Genomic DNA, 14,504 nt, shown 5'->3' on the forward strand with positions numbered 1-14,504 from the left:
CAAGACCACATACTTGCAGGAGTTTTAATATTTTTATACCCTATGCACACAACTCATGCCTGGAAAACACTGGGGATGTACGGATAAGGATTGGATCACATCACACAAGACGTTCATATACGAGGTGTAATAAAGTGCAATGCAACATTGCTTTCTCCAGTGAAAACAGGGGAGGGTGTAAAATTAAAGGGATAATACTTGAAAAGTAAACGGGAAAAAAATATTTAAAAAGTTGGGTGAGAAAAAAAAAAACGAAAAAAAGTTAGGAAGCAGTCCTGTAGAGATGCGGAAACATGGTTCACATCCTGCTGAAGGTCCATGTTGATGGAAAGAGGATCCAGTCAGTCTGGATCCGTCGGTTCACTGTATCCCCCCCACCCAAAGCAATACCCTAATCAGCACCAAACACTAGTTAAAAAAAAAATCTAAGAATTATGCACATGTATTAAAATACACCGAATACAAGTGAGACAGGGAAGGACTGGCCTCTGTCGGTCACGTTCATCACTGATTAAAATAGCACCGCTGAACCCTGAGAGTCTGGATGGTGGGGACCTTCCTTCAGTCTCTTTGTCTCCCTGCGATTTGATTCCCCAAGTCAAAGTTTAACCTGCCTTCCGTTAGGTCATTTGCAAAAGCCTTTGATGGATACAGGTGCCTGAAACCACACATAGTCCTCCCAGGCCTGTGTCGTGGGTCGCTGTGAGAGGGCCAGCTCGCTGGACAAGGAGATGACCTGCCGTTTGACACGCGTCGGAACCCGGTAGTCCAACTTGGGCCGGAACCAGTCCACCCCGCAGTCCCGGTGGGCCAAGGCCATGACCGTGGTGGCCATGAGGCGGACGGGTCGGGCGTCGGACAGGATGTCGGCCACGAAGAGGGCGCGGAAGAGCTGTCGCAGGCAGGGGGCGGTGCGGAGGTAGCCATCGCCGATGCCTGCCGCCAGCGCCTCCATGTCGACCTCATAGAGCTCCGTAGGCAGCACAACGCTGCCCCCCAGCATCAGCAGGACACGCGGCACCCGGCTCAGGGAAAACAGGTCCTGCAGGTGCAGCACGACCTCGTCCAGATCCTGCAGGGTCCGCTGGCACTTCCTCCAATCCCAGCCACCCGGCCGTGCTGCCTGCCAGCTGACAGCATCCTCCACCTTGAACATAAGGAACAGCCCGTTTCTCAACCCAAATCATTAATTTATCACCAAGTACTTTTACATATAAAGAATTTATTTTGGAGTGTCATGCAAAACAGACAAGACCATCAATATAATTATGTACCTAAATATATAAAGTAATGATCCACACATCACACAGAAGCAAAAAACATCTCCAACCAATTAAAATGCACTTTTGCACTGTGCCCCAATATAATCACAACATGCAAAGGGACATTTCCCCTATTTTCTATAACTGATTATCCAGTCCTGGGTAGTGTGGAACCTGGGGGCTATCTCATGATAAAAGGGCACATGGTAGGTGACACCCCAGTCATACCCGGCCGGTGGCTTGCTGCTTCTTCTGGTAATACACCAGCTGATCGTACATCATGGGGAGCTGCTGTCGCTGGTACAGGACACACTTCAGGATCTCGCAGACAAACTTGCAGCAGCTGTCCTGGGTGACTCTGCCCGGGAACACCACAGCCACTAGGCCCTCTTCCTTGGCCATCCGTACCACCTCCTCATCATCCAGCAAAGCATGCGGCCTGGCGGAGATGTTTGCGGGAGCCCTCGGGTCTGATGAGGAGGTGTAGTTTGGCAAACTGCCTGTCCTCTTCTGAGATTCAGAGTTGTCTGGAAAAGAAAAAAAATGTACGTATATATATGTAAAAAAAAACGTTTAATCAATACTGCAGCGCTATGACTAATGTAAAATATGTAACGGTAGCAAGATTTAATTTGCTGGTCGGTTGTGCTGCGTCCATGCCGACGGACAAGCAAAAGTTCTCGCTAAACAGTCAGATGTCCGTCTCGCAATGCCTTTACCGCTCGAGCCCCATTAAACGTCATGGACAATTAAAAGTTCTGCACCCACCGTCAGACGACCGATCCTCCAGCATTAAGTCAGACAGGGCCGCAAGGCTGTAGTTTTCTTTATCAGCCTGATCCATCATATTGGACGATTTTTTGCGGTAGTCTACATGCAAGCCCTCCGTCGGCACCGCCTCACTACACTCCGGGTCAGGAACGATATCGCTGTCAGATCTGTGTGTTAGATCCACCCCATCAGCCTCCCCGAAACGCTGCTCCGCCATCTCTCGGAAAGGGTGGAAATAGGTTTGAATCTCCCCCTGTCGCGATGCATCATGGGAAACCGGAAGCGGAACTTGCAAAAAAAACGTACTTTTTGAACTTTTGCCTTTGCGTACTACAACAGGTTACCTACATAAATAGAAGTGTGACACTTTAAATGCTTAAACCTGATTTAATTTAATTTATATTTTATAATTTATAGTTGGTTTTGTTAAAAAGCATGTTTTTAGTTTTGACCAACAGTCCTGACCAGGGAAAAATATATATTTTTCTCTACACGAGCTAAAAACGAGAAGCAGTATAAACTACAATCTATAAGTTTTCCAATCCTGTATAATTACAGAATTTAGATTTCTGTCTGACGTTGAGTCCCGGCTCAATGTTCAATTGCAGTTACATTAATTTTCAGACATTACTACGCAGGATATTAATAACGTCGAGTAAATGTGAGCACTCTTGGATAAATTCTGCAGTATACTTCACATACTGGGTATTAATCAGTTATTTTAAAATATAAACAAGAAAGTAATTTATATTAATATCCCCCGGTCATTTTGCACTTTTTTAAAAATTGCGGATACTGGGGGACTACTGTACACGGAAAATAGTTTCGAGTATTAATTTTTGCCGTTATTGATTTTGCCGAAGAATCTGGTTCTTATGCAACGTGATGTTCTTAGACGTTGAAGGCGTCGTAATTAGCAATACATATAAATATAATATAATACACATAAAGTCTTAAAAACATTCAAACCTAGCATAGTTGTCTGAAATGATGTATTCAATTAAATTGATGTTATCCACTACCCAGTATATGATGCGGGTGCTCTTTTTCCACAAGAATTTCAGCATTAGTTAACAATACAAACATACACTGCTATGTCTGGGTGTGAAACTGAAACAAAGAAACTGAAACCGATTATGCATTATGGTACGCATTATGGTAAGTCATTTTAAATAATTCTGCCCGGGCTGTTAAATTTACTGTTGAAATATTTTAATGATTCTAAAAGAATATCTGACAATGCTCCTAATCAATAGCGTATCTTAGCAAAATAATAATAACAACATCAATAATAGTAAATGTGATAGTTCGGTAATTCTGTGACTTTCAAGCCATCAGTAGCTCTAGGTTTAATAGGAATATGGATGATAAAATAACTTAAACAAATATATGATAGGGCAGTACTCGGGACAGATAATACACGACATTACAGGTTAACTACAATATTTTAATAAACCCTTCATGCTATAATGAATCGTGTCCTTATTTTCCTTTTAAAATATACAAGAAAAAACTTTAAGTTTTTTAAGGAATACAAAAGATTATCAAAGATTACAAATGGTTTCAGTTTCTTTTTTCCGTTTGATGACGCAAAAGTAGAGCAATAACTATTGCAGGATATTTCAACGTTTGCGCGACTTGCATGTCATGAATAATAAATAAGCACTGATCGCCGATCAGGTAATTGACAGACACATTGACCAATGACAAGGAGGAGACTACTTCGGCGTTATATTAATATTAATGAGATCTGTGACGTATATCCGTATTTTATATGGGGAAACGAGTTGGATCTGTTTTGTAGTCCCTGTAGGGGGGTTTAGGTGGTCTGTTTCCTTTTTTATTTTTTGAAAAATCTTTACCCTTTTTCTGTATTTCCCCATTCAGCGTGAATGACCCGAATCAATAAAATATATCTTCGAATGTGATTTTATAAATAGGGGTCTGAAGGAATGGATCCGCGGGTGTCAGAGCTCTTCGGTACCGGCGCCGGGTTGAAGTCCGGCTCGCAGGGACTGGGCTCAGGTGCGGGTAACGGGTTTGGGCTAGGGTTGAAAAAGCCCGGCTCGAAAAGCGGGAAAAAGGCGAAGAGTAGATCCAGCAGAGGCACGAAACCCAGCAACAACCCACCATACCTACCTCCGGAGGTAAGCGTCCTGTCCTGCCGGACAAAAAGCTATCCTGCGTTGACGGTCTGGACGACGCTACGTGGCTAATATTAGTGCTTTATGATCACAGCCAGGCTGAGCATTGGCGGACATAGCATCTGAAATATAATTTTTCTAATGCATGATTATTTGCTGTGCTATAAGCGTTACAGCTAAATTGCTTATATATGACAAGGATTTGCTGTGCTTTGGGAGTGCATGTTTAATTACGGCTGCCGTTTGTCATTGCTGTGCTTTTTGCACGTTTGTCCCCTCCGCTTGCAGAAAGCCTTGGAGGACACCCCTGTACGGTTCCGTGCTGCCCGATTGCCGTTTTAATAGCTCTAATAGCGGAGCAGCTGGGCGGGCTTGGCCGTGTTTGTAAATACGGGGAGCTGACACTGGTGACGGGGGCGGGAATGCCTCCCCCACGGAGGAGTCGCGTCACTTTGACCCTGAAAATCTGCAGAGCGATGGGGTGGGATGAACTGCACTTTGCAAAACCGATCAAGAAATATGTGTATGTTCTAACCTCCATGAGACCTACAGTTTGGTGAACTAGAACCGCAGCGGCTCTTCAGCAGCCGTATTTTACCACGTTTGCCTTTGCCCCTGCTGTCAGATGGGGGTATTTTATAACGGCACTTAACCCCATGAGCATGTAAATCCCAGTAAAAGAAATTGTAGTTAAATATTAAGCGTGTCTTAAAATATATGTTGTCGTTTAGAGTAAGCTAGCGGCCAGCTGGCAGGACATGTCACCCATGGTTATTTTAACGGCACAGTGGGCGTGTTACTGAAAACATTTCGCCCAGTAAACGGATCTCGCCCGTTTGGCTTTTTTTGTGCTGCTTTTGACTCGTCAGCAGTGAAAACGCGCGGTACTATACATATATACAGAGACACACACCCCAAATAAAGCACTTCAGCTTCCTGTTACATATCGTGAGAGTACAAGTCTCAACATGATCCAATGGCGTTTGATGACCTTGTGAATTTACGCCCGTGAAATTTTATAAAGTAAAAAGAATGTGGACCTAAAGTGATCATTGACATGTAATGTGACGTGTACTTCTCAATTCTGAAATTGTTTAACTGTATTTAGCATTTGTGGCTATAAGTGCACTTGGTATTTTGGTTTGCAGTTATGCATACTTTTAGAGTGAGAATTGGCAGAGTTAAGTTTTTCCTTTACGTTGATCATGCTAAAACTCGGTTTGTCCCCCATTTCAGGCTGAAGAGGGAAATATCGAATACAAGGTAAATGTGGGCTTTTCTGACGGTGGTTCACAGGGCGCGTCATCGCTGAATACAGCTGAACACAGCTGGCAAGGATTAGTAACTATACACACGGTGGCGCTGTATTAGCTCTGAGGAGAAACTGTAATGTTTGGACAGACTTTAAAAAAGCCTGAAATATTTATTTAATTATGGGCTGTTTTTATTCTTGCCATTTTTTATTAATGTCTTTAATTTTCTCATATGTCTTATTTCCCACTTTTTCAGCTTTTTGGTCTTATTTCAATTTATTCATTTTATCTGCTTAAATGACAGTAGAAGGCCATAATGCATTATACAGTTTCAGTTTTGAGTTTAGGTGTGTGGAAGCTGCTAGGTAATGATGATGATAATAATAATTATTTTTATTATTGCTGTTATTGGCTGGACTGGCTTGGGCACCCATCTTCATGGGCCCATCTTCAGACCTGCTGTGTCATGTTACAGTCTACATTACAGTACTGCATGACTCACATGTGTCAGGCAGTGCCATTGGCCTGGCCAGGTTACCATGGAGATGCTGGCCCAATAATCAGTGCTGCCCTGACACCTTAACCCCGCCCCCTCCCTGGCAGCTGAAGCTAGTGAACCCCACGCAGTATCGCTTTGAGCACCTGGCCACGCAGCTGAAATGGCGTCTGCAGGAGGGCCGCGGAGAGGCCGTGTACCAGATCGGCGTGGAGGACAATGGGCTCCTGGTGGGCCTGTCGGAGGAGGAGATGAGGGCGTCGCTCAGGACTCTACGCAGGATGGCAGAGAAGTGCGTTTACATCTGGACCCCCCCCCTTTAATATCTCCTGTGACAATAATTTCTCACCTTACCTTAGATGAGAAGTGAATATTTAAATTAATAACATTTTTTATGGCAAAGTTTTAATTAAATAGGAACTTTTTTTGGGAATTTGCATTGTGAAAACTTGTGATATGTCTTGCATGGGCCAGAGGCGTGTTTGGGGTGCATCTCTCCTGCTGCTTTGGCCACTTCTGCACCATCTGTTAAGTGACGCCTGCCTTCTTCTTCAGGGTTGGCGCTGACATCACAATCCTCAGAGAAAGAGAGGTAGACTACGATTCCGACGTCTCCCGAAAAATCGCGGAGGTCCTGGTCAGGAAGGTGCCGGACGACCAGCAGGTGGGTTTTTCTCGCGTCAGATGGCGAAGGCTTGGTCCAGCCCCGTGCTGACGTCGCGGGTCGTGTACGTACGCAGTTTCTGGACCTGCGTGTGGCAGTGCTGGGAAACGTGGACTCCGGAAAGTCCACACTCCTGGGCGTGCTGACGCAAGGTGAGCTGGACAACGGCCGAGGGCGGGCACGTCTCAACCTCTTCAGACACCTCCACGAGATTCAGTCTGGGAGGACGTCCAGCATTAGCTTTGAGATCCTGGGCTTCAACAGCAAAGGGGAGGTAAGCCACAATGACGCTAAAGCTCCCTCAAGCTAACGTAGCTGTGGTTGTTGCGGGGACCTGCGAGCTGGTAATTAGCATGATGCCTCAGACCTCTTTGTTCCTTCTGCCATAGGTGGTGAACTACAGCGAGTCTCGTACAGCAGAAGAGATCTGCGAGAGCGCCTCCAAGATGATCACGTTCATAGACCTGGCCGGGCACCACAAGTACTTGAAGACCACCATCTTTGGTCTCACCAGTTACTGCCCTGACTTTGCCATGCTGGTCGTTGGCGCCAACACCGGCATCGGTGAGTCTATCATGGTTTCTCAATAGCCTGAAAGCGGCTATCTTATGTATAAACGTTGGATGGCAGATGAATGCACGGTATAATTCTTGCTAGGGCAGAGGGATGACCAGAACGCAAATGCTGTTAGATTAGCTGTAAGGTGGAAGTTAGATGTAGCCCTGAACGTTCAGGAAAACAGTCTTGCACAGATACAGGGATAAGGGGCACGACGGAAATGTATCAGTGCCACACGCGAAGGTGGGTTGGGAATGTGCCCTGTCCAGGGCGTATTGCTCCTGCAACCAGAGCCAAGGTTTTTCTTATCTGGCGGTAAACTGCATGTCTGCTACGTAGCGGCTTGCTGGTGGACTGTGATAGGGCTGAGATCCCTGCCAGTGTTGTAAGTGCTGTTGACTTACCGCTGTCGTGGCAAGGAAGTCAGGGCTGCAGCATTGAGGAATGGCTTAGAGGCCATTAGGGGTGTGCAGATGTCACTGCTGTTGTACCTTTATTTTTGGTGTTGCCAGTAAATGCGTAAAACCTAGATAATGGAAAGCTCCGAGGGCCAGTGTGCTTAATGGATTTTCATCAAACAAGTGCATCATTTGCCATATAGAAAGCATTTGAATGAATGATTAATAGTGGGCGAGAGCAGACCTTGTGTTTACCTCGCTGGCGACCCTCATCCAGCTCACCGAAGAGGTATATCGCTTTCACAAGCTGGCAAACTGGTGCCCGGATCAGCTAATGCAGGCGGGCATTTGTGGAACCTCTGTGAGATTGCCACGGGGTCGATGCCTTTGTGCTATAAGTGGTACGCTCTTAGCGTGACTAGCATTCTTTGGGATAGCCAAGATCAGAGCTATCAGGCTGTTTTAGGGCATCGCAGTCACTGGGAGCGGCGACGATGTGTTTACAAGCAGGTCCAGCCGCAAAGGCACTTGGGGAAAGTTCTCTCGGGGGCAGTTCAGTGGCGTCGGCGTGTTCTCATGTGTGCATTGGTCACTAAGGCTCGCTGCGAGCCTGAGGCGAGCGTGAAGAATGGCGACCTCTACAGTGAGGGTCAGCTGTATTTAGAAATCGGGTTTCTTAAGGCTCTTCATTCAGTTGCGGAACCTCTGCCTCGCCTGCTGATGTTCCCTCATCAGACTGGGGTCCCTGAACATTTGGGATTGAAAAAACATAATTCTGTTACCGTGCAATATGACAGTAATTCGGAATAGGCGAAGTTGCTAGCATTGTTTTGAGAATTAATCCATATTGTCCTTCACAATATATAACAAGAACCCTAAGGGCATTAGTTGGGGTGTGTATGTTTGTGTCATACAGCATGCTTTCACTGCTGATGGAAATGAAGCACGTAATACTTAGGACAACCTCTGTGGGAACTGTGCTGGGGGAGACAAGCATCAAATGCCGATCCTCATGTAGTTGGATGAGAACGTATCTCCTTGTATCTCCTTGCTGTCAGCACATTCACAAATACTGGGAAACAGTGTCTTTACCTATCTTGCCTTTTCCTAGATGGGCTGTAGATGCATTGATTATACATTGTAGTACAGATTATTTCAGCATTTGTAAAGACATTCATCTTATTCTAAAATGGACCATGGACACCCAACACAAGAGACACCCGGCAGTAGCCCAGTGTTGCTGTTTTTCTGCTACAGTGCCCCCTATCTGTACAGTGTAGAACAGAGGGCTACTTGAGAAGTACTGTTTTGTGTGTTGATGGAGTTCTGTTTAGTCCTCTGTGTAACTGTTTCCACAAAGCGTGGAAGCAGGTGAACTGGGCAAGAATAAGATGAGAAGGAGCTGTTTACTTATCCAGAACTTTAAGATGTTACATTTCAAAGAGGAGACGTCATGATCAGCACAGGAGGGGCGATCTCTGGTGTCACTGGGCCTACTGGGTCGGTCAGGTGGAAAATCTGATTCTCCGATCTCCGCTTTCACTGGGGCAGCCGGCAGCAAAATGAAGGGTTGAGTTTATGGAGTGGAAATCTGGGAGGGAGGGGTCGAGGAGGTTCTGTATTTGAGACCAGTGTGAGTTAGATAAATCGCAATGAGTCATGCTGGTTCTTCTCACAGGAGTCTCGAGTCCCGTGAGCAAAGCCACTACTCAAAGCTAACAAACCCATTTCCCATCTGACTGGATTTATATGTGTGACATAATAAACCAGTTTGGCTAATTTGCCTTGTACTGTCAACACGGTTATGTTTCATTCGGGAACCGGAGTGTTTACTTCTTATGCCATGGAGCAGAAGGGCCAATTTCCTCCAGAAAACGTACTTCTCAGCCCGACTCCGAATGTTCCTAATTATTTCATGTTGACACCTTGAGGTGTTTTCTGCTTCGGCACCAGTGTGTCCAGTGTTGAAAATGGAGAAGAGTCTCCTGTCGTTGGCGTGGTGAACCGAGCACTGATGCTTCTGGTTTGGCTCTCAGTGGGCACCACCAGAGAACACCTAGGGCTGGCCATGGCTCTGAAGGTGCCCATCTTCATCGTGGTCAGCAAGGTGGACCTGTGCCCGTGTGGCACTGTGGAGCGCACCGTGCGGCAGCTGGAGCGGATCCTGAAGCAGCCTGGTTGCAACAAAGTGCCCACAGTGGTGGCCAGCGAGGACGACGCCGTCACTGCCGCCCAGCAGTTCGCTCAGTCGCCCAGGTGAGTCGTCTGCATACCGTCACTGCATTCCTACCGCACCGGATGTACGGTGTCTTTGCGGCTCGCGACAGAATGGGCTACTTATAGCCGCGGCCATCTGTCCCCCCCCCGTGGGGTCTCCAGCCGAGCTTACACACACGCACACGTTGTCCTTACGGTGGTGAGTATGTGAGCCGGTGCTCGCCGGCCAGCACCATCTCCCTCAGCGGATGACGGAGAGTCTTGTGTTTCCACTCTTAGCATCACACCGATCTTCACCCTGTCCAGCGTGTCGGGGGAGAGCCTAGATCTGCTCAAGGTGTTCCTCAACATCCTGCCCCCCCTCAGCAACAGCAAGGAGCAGGAGGAGCTCATGCAGCAGCTCACCGAATTCCAGGTCCTTCAAAGATGCATATTTCCGTCTTTTTTTTGTTGTTTCTTCTTGGGGTGGATCAGCAGGTTGAGACGCTGTGTCTGTGATGAGAAGGTTGTCGGTTCAGATCCAAGCATCAGCAGATGTACAGAAAGGCCTTTAACCATCTGCTAGCCCAGGCAATGTTTGAACGTGCTTTCTTAGTTATACAATACTTCAGAAAAAAGTGTTAAATGAATAAAATATAAATATCCACTTTTAGTAATTTGCTAAATGAAGCCCAATCTAACAGAGATGGTGTCCCTGCAGGTGGATGAGATCTACACTGTGCCAGACGTGGGCACAGTGGTAGGAGGGACTCTCTACAGGTTAGTGCGTAAACAAGCCCCTACGTGTCCTCAGGAACTTTCTGGAACCCGTTACTCTGGCACACCTCTTAAAGCACGTTCTGGTCGGCTTATCATCCTGCAGTGGGATTTGCCGTGAGGGCGAGCAGCTGGTGGTGGGCCCCACAGACGAGGGCAAATTCCTGGGTCTGAAGGTGTGCAGCATCCAGAGGAACCGCTCGGCCTGCAGGGTGCTCCGGGCCGGCCAGGCCGCCACGCTGGCGCTGGGGAGCTTTGACCGCTCACTGCTTCGAAAGGTCAGTCTCTGGCGCGGCCTGCTCGCCCACGGGAGCCCATTCTGCTCACGGTGATGTGCGTTATTGTGGCAGGTGCTTCTGTTCAAAGAAATCTGCACAATGCAGTATTTTCCTGGAAGCGCTCGTGTTGTGCGATTTGAATCCGCGGTCTTCAGGTTACAAGCCCATATTGTTAATGGGCGTGCTGCTGTTCTGCAGGGCCTCCGTCACCCTTCCAGTTTTCCTGTTGCACTCTGTCACCTTTTGGCAGAGATGGAGCTTTCAGGGCCAGAGAGTACAAATCCGGGCCAAGATTTTGTTTCAACCAACCAGTTGAGTATAAAGAGTCACAGTCACAGAGTACTCAACTGCTTGGTTGAAACAAAATCTTGGTCCGGATTTGTACTCTCTGGACCTGAAAGCTCCACCTCTGCCTTTTGGATGTTGGTGGAACCTTTCAGCAATTAGTTAAGGACTGCAGGCATGATGCCCCCCCCCCCCCCCGACACAGGGCATGGTGATGGTGAGTCCACAGATGAACCCCACCATCTGCTGGCTGTTCGAGGCTGAGATCGTGCTGCTCTTCCACGCCAAGACCTTCCACAAAGGCTTCCAGGTGACGGTGCACATAGGAAACATCAGACAGACTGCCGTGGTGGAGCGTCTGTACGGGAAGGTGGGTCGTCCTCTGAGCGCCGGCCTCGCATCCTCCTGTCCACCTACAGCAGTCTTTCCCAATCCAGTCCTCGGGGACCTGCAGACAGTCCACATTTTAGTTCTGCAGGGAGCTGGGAAGGAGCAAAAACACAGACCACCTGTGGGTCCCTGAGGACCGGGTTGGGAAGCACTAATCTGCGGTAATGCTGATTTTTGTGAGTGTACTTTTATGTTTTTATTTTGAGCGTTGTACTGTATCCTTTACTATTCTTGAAACACGATTTATGGCTGCTGTTAGCTGTGAAGAGCTGATTTAGTATGCCCACTTTCACTAGAATTTTTTTCCCCACTAGAAATTGACTGTACTCAATTTCGTAATTCCTACTGAAAAGAACTGTCAAAGAGCAGGAAGTCCCGCCTTCAGACTAGGCCCTGATTGGTCAGCTCGTGCCCCTGCTCTCTCTCTCCAGGAGGAGCTCCGCACAGGGGAGAAGGCAGTGGTGCGTTTCAGGTTCATCAAGCATCCCGAGTACTTGAAGGTGGGCGCCAAGCTGCTGTTCCGGGAGGGCGTGACCAAGGGCATCGGACACGTCACCAGTTTGCAGCCAGTCTCCCTGTAACACCACACACCCAGACCAGCCCTCTGCTGATGATGACTCAGCACCGCCACCCTCCACCCCCCCATCCCGATTTTGTCCCTCTTTGGTATGGGTTGGCCTCTGGATTACTTTTGGTGCCTCACCATGACAAGCCCCAACGTTTTATACAACAAAAAGTGCTGTTAGCATACGCTAACAGTTTCACATGCCAGATTTTAATACGTCCTTCCCGAGACTCATTCACCAGATTATCGACCAGCAAGATTTGGTGTCGAAGCCGACAGCTTGCCACACTAGTTCTGCCGTTTCTAGGAATCTGAAAAATACGTCAGATATATTTTACTTCTGAAATATGCGAAAATGACGCTGAGGCAGCTACGGGACTAAACCACGCAGTTCTAGGTCAAGCAGAGTGCTGTTGCGTAGCATTGAACAAAATTGGGCAGCATTAAGAAAGGGAATGTCCTTGAAAGTTGCTGAAGTTGCGCTGCATTTTGAGATGTCCGTCCCATGCATAACTCTGCTGATTTTGAACTTCTGGGTTCAAAACGTTTAAAGGGAGACATATCCAGCGTTTGGTCCAAATAAGTTTGAACGTGTTAGCAGTCTTCTTGGCTGGAGACGTTTACAATACCAAGAAAGTCCTTTCTCTTTATGGCAGCTACTAGATGTCCTCTGGCCTCAGCGATAAGCCAGGGTGAGAAGGTCCCCTGTGCCCCCCTTATCAGACCCAAGCCCTGGGACTGATGGGACATTTTTGGGCCCCAGAACAACACCGCCACCAAGGGCAGCTTAGAGACAGGCGGTGCAAGATTGATTACTTGGAGTTTCTCTCAGTGACTGTAGAAACATAATGGCATTAAGAGGCATTCATATTGACAGTAGCTGCACAGGCTCTGGAATCACAGGGGGAACTGCTGTTTTTACAGACCCGTCTTGCCTCGTGCATATCTGGGCAGATCGCCCAGTCTCTGCCTGAACTCAAAAGCCCAGTCAAGCGGGATCTTGATGGGATTTTCTGTAAATCACGAGTTGGAATCATTGCCTTTTGTAAAATCGAAGCTGACAGTCAGTAAACACAATTCTCCCTGTTTCTTACAAGTGCTTTAGTTCCACCGCAGAGTATTTTTAAACGACTGCATTCTGTTCGCAAGCGATCGATTGTTAACTTGCCCCGAGGTGTCCTCTGCGTCTTCGAGCGGCACACTGAGGATGCCCGGCCAAGTCTGGTAGCTTTGGGGACCGGAGACCAAAGCTGACGAGGCCACCGTCACCGGCAGAGCTGAGCGAGCACGCGCTGATCCAGCCTCTCTGAGCGGCTCGCTTCAACCGTGACGCCACCAAGTGGTCGCGTTTAGAATCTCCTGGATTCGTCTCCTGTTACTGTTATCGCTTCTTTAAGTTGTGGGGGTTAAACTTAGTGCCTACAAGAGGGACAACTGTCACGTTTCCCTGAGTTTCCAGAATGTTTTTGTTAAACCTTCGATTGGTGCTACTCTTCGGAACCGGACGGGGACGGCCTGTTTTTTTCGCACACCACGCTCTGGGCCGTTTCTGCCAGGTCATTCACGAAGGACGACCTAGCTCCTCATTAAAGTACAGCGAAAGCTCCAAAGTAGAAACATTTAATCGTATCAGATCCCAGCTTCTATCTGGACGATTTTGTTCATAGTTGTGCAATTTTTTTGGGAGGGGAGGGGGGACTTATATACAAACCAAAACCTTCTTTAGAGAACAGTGCATCAGCAGTTTGAACTGTTCTCACTGTTTCAAAGTGTTTTGTTCTTTTATAACTTTGTAGGTCACCTTTCAGCGAATTTTTTAAACATCATTTTCTTTTTTCCTCTGCTATTTAGGAGCGCACCCAAATATCACAAACAAACATTGTTTCTTTTACCAGGTACCAATGCAGGAATGTTTTTAAAACATAGTAATATTTTAATCTTTCTTTTGACTGAATTATCAGAGATTTATGTACAGTTCCAGTTTGTATATTATTGTGTATATAAATAAATCTTTATTACAGACCTATCCTCAGGGTTGGGGGCACAGTGCTGCTTCAGTTGATCTGCTGCTGTCTCATTTCCCGTCTAACACTCAGAAAAGTTCTTACTTTGAATGTAGACATTTTCTGACTGCTGTGTCGACAGGAACCTATTAAGCATTTATGACAGAAAGACGAGGTTAAATCGGATTCAGCAAAGTTCACCTCCTTAGCTGGTGAGCTACTCATTTGCAGGGGCCCGAATACAGAATGACTGGCTGCACTTCCCAACAGGAAGTGACATCACGGCACTGGGCTTATCATGGCCTCCCTTCTTGCAGGCTCCATCGCTGCCAGATTAGCTGTGGGGTCTCAGCTGCTAGACGCTCCAATAAAAAAAAAATAAAGTGTCAGAAAGCCTTTAAGCATCACCTACAGGCTGTTCCTCTGCAGGAACAAGAGCTGGCAGACGCCTGCGTCACTAACTA

At 47.2% G+C, this 14,504-nt stretch overlaps 2 protein-coding genes across 3 annotated transcripts; one reads left to right on the top strand and one right to left on the bottom strand.

Annotated features, from left to right (window-relative positions):
• Positions 1 to 10: 10 nt before the first annotated feature.
• On the bottom strand, positions 11 to 2,339 carry LOC125739496 (MAD2L1 binding protein). Its single transcript, XM_049009673.1, has 3 exons — positions 2,031 to 2,339; positions 1,491 to 1,789; positions 11 to 1,147 (listed from the first exon to the last, which is right to left on the bottom strand). Exons 1-3 carry the CDS (start codon positions 2,248 to 2,250, stop codon positions 626 to 628), a joined length of 1,041 nt encoding a protein of 346 aa, XP_048865630.1. The 5' UTR covers positions 2,251 to 2,339; the 3' UTR covers positions 11 to 625.
• Positions 2,340 to 3,108: 769 nt separating this feature from the next.
• Positions 3,109 to 14,063, top strand: LOC125739494 (GTP-binding protein 2-like). 2 transcript variants are annotated; one of them, XM_049009670.1, is made up of 13 exons: positions 3,109 to 3,191; positions 3,974 to 4,180; positions 5,414 to 5,440; positions 6,034 to 6,218; positions 6,482 to 6,590; positions 6,667 to 6,864; positions 6,980 to 7,154; positions 9,583 to 9,802; positions 10,043 to 10,178; positions 10,464 to 10,522; positions 10,626 to 10,797; positions 11,288 to 11,452; positions 11,904 to 14,063. In XM_049009670.1, the coding sequence occupies exons 1-13, from the start codon at positions 3,177 to 3,179 to the stop codon at positions 12,051 to 12,053; spliced, it is 1,818 nt and encodes a 605-aa protein (XP_048865627.1). In that variant the 5' UTR covers positions 3,109 to 3,176; the 3' UTR covers positions 12,054 to 14,063. The 2 variants fall into 2 exon arrangements, with proteins under 2 accessions (XP_048865627.1, XP_048865628.1); XM_049009671.1 differs by lacking the exon at positions 3,109 to 3,191 and adding an exon at positions 3,226 to 3,713.
• The last annotated feature ends 441 nt before the right edge of the window (positions 14,064 to 14,504 follow it).

Source organism: Brienomyrus brachyistius, chromosome 3 (genome assembly GCF_023856365.1).
Source record: "Brienomyrus brachyistius isolate T26 chromosome 3, BBRACH_0.4, whole genome shotgun sequence".
Classification (NCBI taxonomy): Eukaryota; Metazoa; Chordata; class Actinopteri; order Osteoglossiformes; family Mormyridae; genus Brienomyrus; species Brienomyrus brachyistius.